An 11,011-nucleotide genomic window follows, 5' to 3' on the forward strand; every position below is an offset into this window, starting at 1 on the left:
TTCGTCTGCCGTTACATTCTGAGTTCAAATTCCGCCAAGGTCAACTTTGCCTTTCATCCATTTGGGGTTGATTAAATAAGTACCAGTTATGCACTGGGATCGATACAATCGACTTAATCCGTTTGTCTGTCCTTGTTTGTCCCCTTTGTGTGTAGCACCTTGTGGGCTACACACAGAGGGGTGCTCTTTTGGCATATGTGAGATATACTGATCATGAAGCTGTTGTCTTTCAAATCATTAGAAAACACCACAACTGCCAATTCATATATATATAATATATATATATATAATATATATATATATATATATATATATATATATATATATATATATATATATATATATGAATACATGCGTAAACTCACAAGGAATGAAGCCAGTATGATCTGATGGATGGATGGATGTGTAATGTCAGTGTGCATACTCGACAGAGTGTAAGTACCTTGAAAGAAAAGTTGGACCTAAGAAGCATCAGATGTGGTGTGCAAGAGAGATAATGGCGCTGATATGGTCATGTGGTGAGAATGGATGAATATAGCTGTGTGAAAAAGTGCCACACCCTAGTGGTTGAGGGAACCTGTGGAAGAGGCAGACCCAGGAAGAGCTGGGATGAAATGGTGAACTTCGAAAATTAGGCCTCACCGAGGCAATGACTAGTGACTGAGACTTTTGGAAATATGCTGTGCTTGAGAAGACCTGGCAAGCCAAATGAGACCACAACCTCATGGCCTATGCCAGGAGTGTAACTTATGCATACCTTTGCTTCATTGGAAACTAAAATCTGCTTGCGAAGACCTGTTGAGGCAAGTGAAATCGAAATCGAATTCAATGACTGGCATCCATGCTAGTGGAGCGGTAAGAGTACCATCCAAGCATGATCGTTACCAGAGTGGCTAACTGGCTTCCGTGCCGGTGGCATGTAAAAAGCACTATTCAAGCGTGATTGTTACCAGCATCACCTTACTGGCACTTCTGCTGATGGCACATGAAAAAACATTCGAGCGAGGTCGTTGCCAGTGCTGCTGGACTGGCTCCTGTGCAGGTGGGATGTAAAAAACACCATTTGAGCATGGCCATTGCCAGTACCGCCTGACTGTCTCTCATGCCAGTGGCGCATAAAAACACCCACTACACTCTCAGAGTGGTTGGCGTTAGGAAGGACATCCAGCTGTAGAAATTCTGCCAGATCAAGATTGGAGCCTGGTGCAGCCATCTGGTTCACCAGTCCTCAGTCAAATCGTCCAACCCATGCTAGCATGGAAAGTGGACATTAAACAATGATGATGATGATATATATATAATATATTATTTATTATATGTGTATATATATATATAAAAAGCACCATCCGTTCGTGGCCGTTTGCCAGCTCTGTCTGGCACCTGTGCGGGTGGCACGTAAAAAGCACCCACTACACTCACGGAGTGGTTGGCGTTAGGAAGGGCATCCAGCCGTAGAAACACTGCCAGATTTGACTGGGCCTGATGAAGCCTTCTGGCTTCACAGACCCCAGTAAAACCGTCCAACCCATGCTAGCATGGAAAACGGACGCTAAACGATGATGATGATGATGATGATATATATATATATAATTTAAAAATAGGATAAAATCTTCATAAGAATTTATCAAGTAGTTAGTGTGAAATAGTGCCCTCTATATGATATATAATATATAGAGAGAGAGAAAGAGAGAGAGAGAATAGACTTCAGTTTATGTCAACTAAATTCACTCACAAGGCATTTGTGAGTCTGTGCTATCCATCTTACAACAGTGCAAAGCAGTAAACTTATATGGGCAGTAGTTTATCCTCACAACTGTCTACAGACACATTTAACATTAGCCCAAGGTGCTGTGTAGTGGTGCTGAACCCAAGATCACATGGTTGGGAAGCAAGCCTCTTAACTGCACAGGCATGCCAATTTCAATAGGAAACACTGTACCTTGTACTCCAGATGCTTCTCCTCTTGTACTAGACCAGAGAAATGGTTGTTCAAATTTGTTACAGGGAAACAATCAAGAAATGATGCTTGCACACTACTATTTGCTGTAAAACACACACCACACACACAATGAACATCTTCATCTGTTGATCTAAAAGAAATATTAATTTCAGCAATAAAATGCATCCACACTATTAATGGCTAATGTTAAATGTGTCTGTAAACAGTTGTGAGGATAAACTAACTACTGTCCATATAAGATTACTGCTTTGCACTGATGTAAGATGGTTATCACAGAACAATTGCCAGAAATGATTCATAAAGCTATTTTATATTCTTGAGATTCTTGTTAATAGTCGATGACAAAAATTTTGCAATTTATTTAGTAGGTGGTAGATATCTTTGAAAAACTAAATAATATTAAAAGAATTGGAGGAGCAAATATGACTCTCAGTGATTGAAAGACAAAATACTTTCACTTCATTACATTTCTGGAATTATGTCAAAAGATATTTCTATAAGAAAATGCAACTAGTTTTATTGGTTGGATAAGTGTAAGGTATCTAACATGATGTTTTGCATGTCATTGTAAGGATGAAAGGTCTGTAACACTGGAGGGGTGCAGCTCTCATCCCTTACATTAAATTATTTATCGAAGGAAAAACCAAGAATTCCTAATATCTTCGACAACATAAATATTTTATTTCTGGATTCGCAATATATACATTCTTCTTCGGGGTGAATCGGTAGCCTAGGAGCTAGTTGCAGTAGTCAAGTGGAGTGAACCAAATCCTGTCCGTTTTAGCATAGTGTAGCAATGCCACAAGGTGGCAGCTTGGGAGAGCAGCTAAAATACATCCTTCATGTTCGACTGTTAGCTTTGAGAGAGATTGATACACGGGAAATTTTGCTGCTGCTAGTTTTCTGCACATGTGCATGAGGGAACCTCTGGCAGGCCTCCTGGAAGAATCCAACTCTGTGCATGCGCGCTGAAGACTTTCAAAACGGCATCACTCCAGTAGCTTATTTGAAAATACAGATTTAAAAGAAATGAGGTAGGTGCAAGTTAAGAAGTTTGCTTCCTGACTGCATAATTGAGGTCCAATCTTACATGTGACACCTTAGACAAGTGCCTTCTACTCTGTGGTGTAGCTAATTGGGGAGCAAGAGGAGCGACCTCTTCCCCTCAGCACATTTTTCAAAGCTGGTGCTTTTCCTACAAGTCTTTAACCCTTTCGTTACTGTATTTATTTTGAGATGTTCTGTGTTTCTCCAAATTATTTCAAATATAAGAAAGAATTTTGTAAAATAACTTAGTTATCATTCAGCTAGTGTTAGGAACAGGTATTTGTGACTAAGGTTTGGTGGAAGATTTTAATTAAAAACTTATGAAAACAAGACATTTGTACTACAGAGCCAGAGCTGGTTTCAGCCAGGTTGATAATGAAAGGGTTAAACTCTTTAGTTTACTTGTGGGATAAAAGTTGAATATTGTTTTGTTTTTTTTTTGCCTTGAAAGAACTTTCTAGAGTCATGGCTTTCGAAGAACTTTCTGGAGTCATTACTGTATTTGACCAATCCTCCATGCTTTTGAACTGTCTGCTCATCCTCCTGTAATTACAGGACGTTTGAAAAACCAAAACAATCACTGACGTCATAACCTCTCAACACTGGACGATCCTGTGAAGCTTCGTTTTTTTTTCACATCACACCTATATCAGTAGTTTTAAGTTTCATACACAATGACATTGTTACTGAAACATGATATTAATGTATGTAGAATACAATTATAGCTAATGAAATATTTTGTGCAATATGAGAGAAATGAGTTGATAAATCGTTTGCTATGTGTCACGGCACCTTTTTAATGTGCTCATGTCCCCCTAATTTTATAAGCTGGCTTTTATAACCTGCTTCTGCTATATAGCTTCAGGGTAACCAAAGTCCTAGATTTGGTAGACAGAAACTAAAAGAAGCCCGTTTTGAATATGTATGCATATGTATATATATGTAAGCATATGTATTCTTGTGTTTTCTTATTTTAACATCATATGATTGCTGTCAATGAATGTCATTCATTTCCAATATTCAGTCTTGCATGGAAACAGGTAACGTTGACAAGAGGAAAGGTATCAATAAACTCCAAACATGGAAAAGTGCATGTTAAGATGGTGATAATAATGATGATGATGGTGCTGCTGTTGCTGATGATGATGATGAAAATAACCATAGTTATTGTTAGAGGATCCATGTGAAGATGGTTTAAAATACCAAGAAAATTTCAAAATGCAGAAATGATTGCTAAAGAGAACTAGATTCCAGAGCAAGCATACAATGTTGATGAAACTGCACTTTTCTGGAAGACTATACCTGTTAGAACTTTTTTTTTCTTGAGAAGAAGAATCAACACTAGGATTTAATCAAGCATTCAGATTATTCTGTCAAATGTAATGTTTATTTATTCACATTGTTTTGAATTACTCCTGTAGCTTTGAGATTTCAATGAGTTGCCGGCTTATTTTTAAGATGACATTGTAGGGTGGGTGTGCTAGACAGATCTGGTCAGCTTAAACATAAAGCAACTACAATATTTGGGCCAGATATTGCCAGTTTGAATGTTAAAAGGTTAAAGCTTCCAAAAATTATCTGGTGCTTCTCTGGGAGAAAATACTGGTGGTAACATGAAATTGAAGTCCCTTATCAATCCAAGGCCTTTCAAAGGTTATGCAAAGTTTAATTTACTTCTGATTTGACTAAGCATTTTTGAAGAGTTGGTGTACAAATATTTTTTTTTGTCCTGATGTTAGAACAAGAACAAGCTGAGACTACAGCTGAGATTATGTAAATCATATTTAAATTGACAGCGAAGAACTTTGTTGAAGGTTTGGCACTTATAAAAGAGGAAGGTCTGCAAATTTTTCCCGACAACCTTAATCGTGAATGTAACATAAAAATTACATGGGGAGTTTACAAATGAGCTCACTTTCTATTCTGAGCAGTACTAAGAGATGCCGCACCTCAAACATCAAACAATTTTTGATAAATTCTTGGCCCCCTCAAGTAAATTTTGATGAAAATAAACTATAAGATAGAAGATAGTGTACCTCATCCTTGCAGTAACTATCATTCCACTACCACCTTTCACAGTAGCTAACATCCCTTGGGGTAAAAATGTACCCTAATGCAATACCATGAGTCTTGTTCCCTAATGTATTGCTCTTCAAATGTTCTTCTGTATAAATTTGTACAGTGTATTCTTTTATTCTTTTACTTGTTTCAGTCATTTGACTGCCGCCATGCTGGAGCACCACCTTGAAAGTTTTTAGTCAAAGAATCGTTGCCAGGACTTATTTTTTAAGCCTAGTGCTTATTCTATCTGTCTCTTTTGCTGAACCACTAAGTTACAAAGGCGTAAACACACCAGCACTGGTTGTCAAGTAGTGGTGGTGGGGAAAACAAACACAGATACAACAACACACACACAAATATATACATCTCTCTCTCTATATATATATATACATATATAAGTATAATGGGCTTCTTTCAGTTTCCATTCACTAAATTCATTGACAAGGCTTTGGTTGGCCTGAGACAATAGTAGAAGACACTTGCCCAAGTTGCCATGCAGTGGGACTGAACCTGGAAGCATGTGCTGGGGATGCAAGCTTCTTACCACATAGCCACAACTGGAAATTGTAATTTTCATGTATAAAAGTTGTTGTGGTACTTGGCTTTTCTTGTTCGTCTTTTGAAAAAAATTCATCTAAACGCATTATCATTTTACAACATGGAAATCAATAGGAACATTAATTTTGCTTTATGGCAAAATTTTCAGGAATGCATTACTATTGTAAGAGCAATTTTGATGCCCTGAACTCAAGGTGCCAGATGCAAGGAAGTTATTGAATATGTATACTATTTGCAACATTAGCTTTTTGTCGATTTGTTACTGTTTTTAATAGTTTGAATTAGATTTTTGCATGAACAGTGATTTTTGGTTTTCTTTCAGCAGTATAGAGTGGCCCTTGGATAATATAAAATATTTTTAAAAAAATTAAAAGACATAATGAACACATGACAGAGAGTGGGTTGCATGTCACTTATTGGAGCAATTTGAAGGCAATATGAATCAACAAGGAATCTTTACATCAAGCATGGGCAATCTTTTATGAGGTGTGGGCCACATGAGACATGATTCATCATCAGCCAAGCCATATTGCTAAAAAAAAGGTTCTAGGTACCATTTAGAAACTCCTATGTGTCATAGCTTGCCCATGGCAGCTCAACGTGGTCTGTTCAAGATAGCAGTCAATCTTCCTCAAATGATACTTCAGTTATAAAAAAATAAAGCAGAAGGATACATTATATGATAAAATCTAGAAAAATTGTCCGATAAAAAGCGATGATTATGGCAGGAACCTTTTTTTTTTCAGTATAGACCTGCTCAATCAAGGTTGAGTTCCTGATCAACACTTTGATGGTGGTATATTAAGTTTAAAGGCTCAAATATTGGCAATCCTTCTGTATTGGTAGAGGGTGGCAGCATTCACCTATGCAATCTTGTGACATAGAGGCTAGGTTGAAAAGAAGGTGAATGACGTCGTATACCAATACCGAAAGATCGTCAAAATATTTAATCTTTAGATATCACCGAGCTCTGTGTGTTGATATTTAGCTACAGATTGACTTTTATTGAACAAAACTATGATCAAACGCATTGCAACTATGACCATCCCATATTATTGACAAAGTGTATCTAAGACTACAATATTCTTATGTGTCTTTTTCTTAAAGTTGTTGGGTGATAATGAAAAGAGATTTGGCTCGGGCAATTACGTAGCTGCACTTTCGTTAACTCATGAGAAGTTGTAAAAAGAAAATAGCCAATGGACCTCAGAGACTTAGACGTATTTAACACAAATGTGTAAAAGTTCCAATTCTCCCCGTCCTATTCCACCCAACCATTCTCCCAAAACTACATTCTTTACATTGTCCTTTGGTTGTAAAGATAAACGCACATTAGTGACCGATCATCGAACTTACTTGTCCCTAAATATCTGTTCTAGCGATTAAATCATTTCCTTTAGTAATTTAGTTAGCAAGCCTTCTTATATTTTTGAAAACTATACAATTATTCTATCAATCTTTTTAGAAGACAAAAGAAAGAAAAAAAAGAAAAACAACTTCCTTATCTGCAAACGATCTTGTAGCATAACTAAAATTTAATTCGGAAAGGTTTAGTCATATAGTTTGAGAGTATGTATGTTTTACTGTATTTCATTAAAATTGAATTACATATACAGGTTTCACCACGTCTCGTGGTAACAAAAGGGATATTGTTCTCCTAAATATGATAAGCTCTAAATGAAAGTCTTGATCAGATGTAATTTATATTCTATATATATAGACTTAGATTTTATTGGCAACAGCTGCCAGTCTTTTTCTCTTTGGCTAACTTATACACACACACACACACATATATATATGTATATATATTTCACTTACTGACAGAACGCTCACATACAAGCATATGGCACACATATTTGCATATATATTTACATATATATGTGCACGTGAGTGTTGCATTTGTTTGCGTTTCGATTCCCAATTTTATTTCAGTTATCTGCATGAAACAACAGAACGCACCTGATTTTTTATGTCATATGTAATTCGGCACAATTTATATCACTAAGCATATTAAAAAGAAAAAATCGTTTCGTACGTATTTATAAATCCATGTTCTATCTTATAATTCACAGTAATTAAAGTGGATGAGCGAATGAGGTTTATCATGGTAGGCCTTCTTGAAAAGAAATATATATATAAAACAGTAAACAAAGCCAAGTACACACACGTGCAGATTGAAGAAAAGGAGTGTGTGTGTATATATATATATATATATATATATATATATATATAGAGAGAGAGAGAGAGAGAGATATGGGAAAGTATGTTAGGCTGCACTTAAACATGAATTTAATAAGTAGTTAAATAAAAACAAAAACAGAAAGGAAATAGTAGCAAGGTCACCGAAGAGAGAGAGAGAGAGAGAGAGTTTGTGTGTGTGTGTATATTTCTCCAATGTAACTAACCATCATTGGTAAGTTGACCTGTAAATTGTTAAAACAACGAAGTTATATATGTAGAACGAGGAATGTTGGTGCCACATCCCACTGCTCTGGTCAAATGGTCATTAACATCGATGGCTCTCAAGCTTGCTCTATAAATAGTCTCAGCTTCATCATATGATATTACCATTCAGCCGAAGTGTAGATGGCACTATCACCACTAACTACTATCACCACCACCACCACCACTAAGCCAGCCAGTAATACACGCTTCCGTCTACACCGACCCTACTGCATATAGTAGTTTGTAGCAACAATAACAACAGCAGCAGCTGTTTAGATAGAAAGATTCGGCTTCAGGAGTTTGGTGTTGTGTTGTGTGGGGTTTGAATGGAATACAGTACCGTGATACCCAAACCTACAGCTGCTACTTAACCTTAAAACGCATCTATGTTTCACCATAACTCATAAATAAGAAAACATACTCACACACAAGCGTGTATGTTAATGTACGTATTGCGAATGTGCGTAAATCGACTGCTTTCTTAGTAGTTATAAATTAAAAATTATATAAATATATATTCTATACAAATAGTTGTGAGAGGAATGCAATCGTTGTTCATGTCTATAGCAAGCCAATTAATACAAGGATATATTTAATGTTCCAACAGTGTTAACTGATGGCGCTATTCGCTTGGAAAAAGTCCATATTTCTGCTGACAACCGAAATAGGATGGCTCTTGTGTTATAGTTTAGCTTCAAGCACCGTCTGTCTTTCTCGATAATACACACTCATATATACCCGCATATATATATATATATATATATATATATATATATATATATATATATACATATATATATTGTTAATGTAAATGTGTGTGTTTGTTTTTAGAGCTGTGACCGACTCGCCGAGACTTCAATTAGTGTAAACTACTACTACTGCTGCTTGATTCACCACCGATCATTTTCTAAGTATTGTGTGTGTGTGCGTGTTGGCTGAATGTTTATTATACGTATGTATATGTCTTCTTTATTACTGTGTCTCGCCTATTGTCATAGCCGGGTGTGGCCGTCATACGGACGGGTGGACGGACGGACGACGGTCAGTCAGCAAACCACTAAGCAATTGTTACCTCTATTTTGTCCTGGATGTTACACTTAAGGAAAGAAAAAGAGACCATCTCCCAAACGAACAGAAGAGATACAACAGAAAAAGCCTCTATCTGTTCTAAAACCAGGCTAAAGAGCTTATTACTTCTACCAAGAAGAAAACAGCTGCTACAGTTTACTTAAAATGGATGAAAATAATTTAATCGTTATTGGATCTGATGGTAAGGCTTTTTATTTACGCATTTATCAAATTCAAAGGCCAATATCAATCCTGGATGTAATTCTTTTTATATTTTTCTTTTTGTATAGAATTTTCTTTCAGTTTTGTCAAAGTTGTTTTTCAATGAAATTCAAGCTGAGGGTTCTGGGAATTAAAATATACGTATTTCTCGCACAGAGAAAATACTTGTCCGCATTATAGAAAAAAAAAAAAAAAAACTATTTTTATTTCTAATCTCTGTTTTTTATATTCATGTTTTTATGCATTGAGATTTATACTTCCATATGTATTACTTATGCAGACTTAAAGGAATCTAAGATATGTTTTTCTGTGCGTGTGTCCCTGAAGTGTGTGTGTGCTTGTTATGTATATTGGTTGTGTTATGTATTTATTTCAAAGGCAGATATCAATCATGAATGTTATTTTTTGTTTTTATATCCTATATTTGCGATTTTCTTTTAATTTAGTCGAAATTATCTTTCCTCTGTGAAATCTATACGCATTGCGTGTGTGCGCTTAATTGCGTTTGCGTGTATATGTGTCTGGCGTGCCTGTGTATACCTAATCTTATTATAATTTTCTGAACTGAATCCGATGTATTTGTAACTTTCAAATGTATATATAGATGTTTGTTTAATTATGTGCACAATTTCTGTAATAAGAATTTTCAAGCGTTTACTTCGGCTCTGTGTGTCTGTGAAAATCCTGTCTGGACTAGCTCTGTGCGTGTCTATAATATATATACATATATAGAGACACACACACACACAGTGAGCTAGTATGATATATATTTATAAAATTTCCAAAATGAAATGTTTTCTAAACGTGTATACATATATGCGTGTGTGTCAGTGTGTATAAAGAGCGGTGCGAAAAAATCACGTCATACCAAAAATATGAGGTAATTTTAGCTAGTTCGATAGATGAGAAAATAACCTCCCGGCGAACCGAATATACTAAACAAAGTTCGATTCCCAGTCATTTTATTTTTTTTTTTATTTTTTTTTTTTACCCTCAGTTTATGTTGCTAAAACCCTTGGGAAAGGTATGGATACCACGTTAATAATATCTTGTTTTTTTGGTGAAGCTTAAAAATCTGTGTTAATTTTTAGTTACCAAAGATTATTTGTTTATTGAACTCTCTTCGCATCCACGAAGAATTTTTTGGTACCTTCCTCTTCACCCGTTGTAGCTACAACCGATTAGTCATGCTTCCTCGAATCAGCAAGGGAGCCTATACGACCTTTCTTTAGAAATAGATGTCAGACCTTCTTCAGATCAGACTATACCGTTCCAAAATAAAAGGACACACTCGATAATGTTGTCAGCAGTACACTATTATTTATTTGAAAGAAGAGAAAATATGGTCACATTTGGAACGCCTATGATGATGAATCTAGTCATTGAAGGTTGACCTGGGGCTAAACAATTCAGGGTTGTTTCGACACCTTTCGTTGCTCCCTACTGCCAGCCTGCTTTCCTAATCTAATGACTCCTTTAATATTTTACCTTCACCTGATAATTGTGTGTGTGTCATTTTATTTATATATATATATATATATATATATATATATATATACACACACACAACATGCGCACACGCATGTACCTGGCATGAGAACTAATATTTTTCTTCATCACTATGCGCGCATAAATAAAGAAAAATGAGTA

At 35.9% G+C, this 11,011-nt stretch overlaps 1 protein-coding gene across 2 annotated transcripts in view; it reads left to right on the forward strand.

Annotated features, from left to right (window-relative positions):
• The first annotated feature begins 8,001 nt into the window (after positions 1-8,001).
• The window catches only part of LOC115213446, a 167,875-nt gene continuing 164,865 nt past the window's right edge, over positions 8,002-11,011 (forward strand). For both annotated transcript variants that reach the window (XM_029782423.2, XM_029782422.2), the window contains exon 1: positions 8,002-9,341. Coding sequence is in view for 1 of the 2 variants with exons in the window: in XM_029782422.2 (XP_029638282.1) it covers positions 9,305-9,341 (37 nt within the window). In the remaining variant the exon portion in view is untranslated. The remainder of the gene's footprint in view (positions 9,342-11,011) is intronic.

This window comes from Octopus sinensis, linkage group LG6 (assembly GCF_006345805.1).
Source record: "Octopus sinensis linkage group LG6, ASM634580v1, whole genome shotgun sequence".
Lineage (NCBI taxonomy): Eukaryota > Metazoa > Mollusca > Cephalopoda > Octopoda > Octopodidae > Octopus > Octopus sinensis.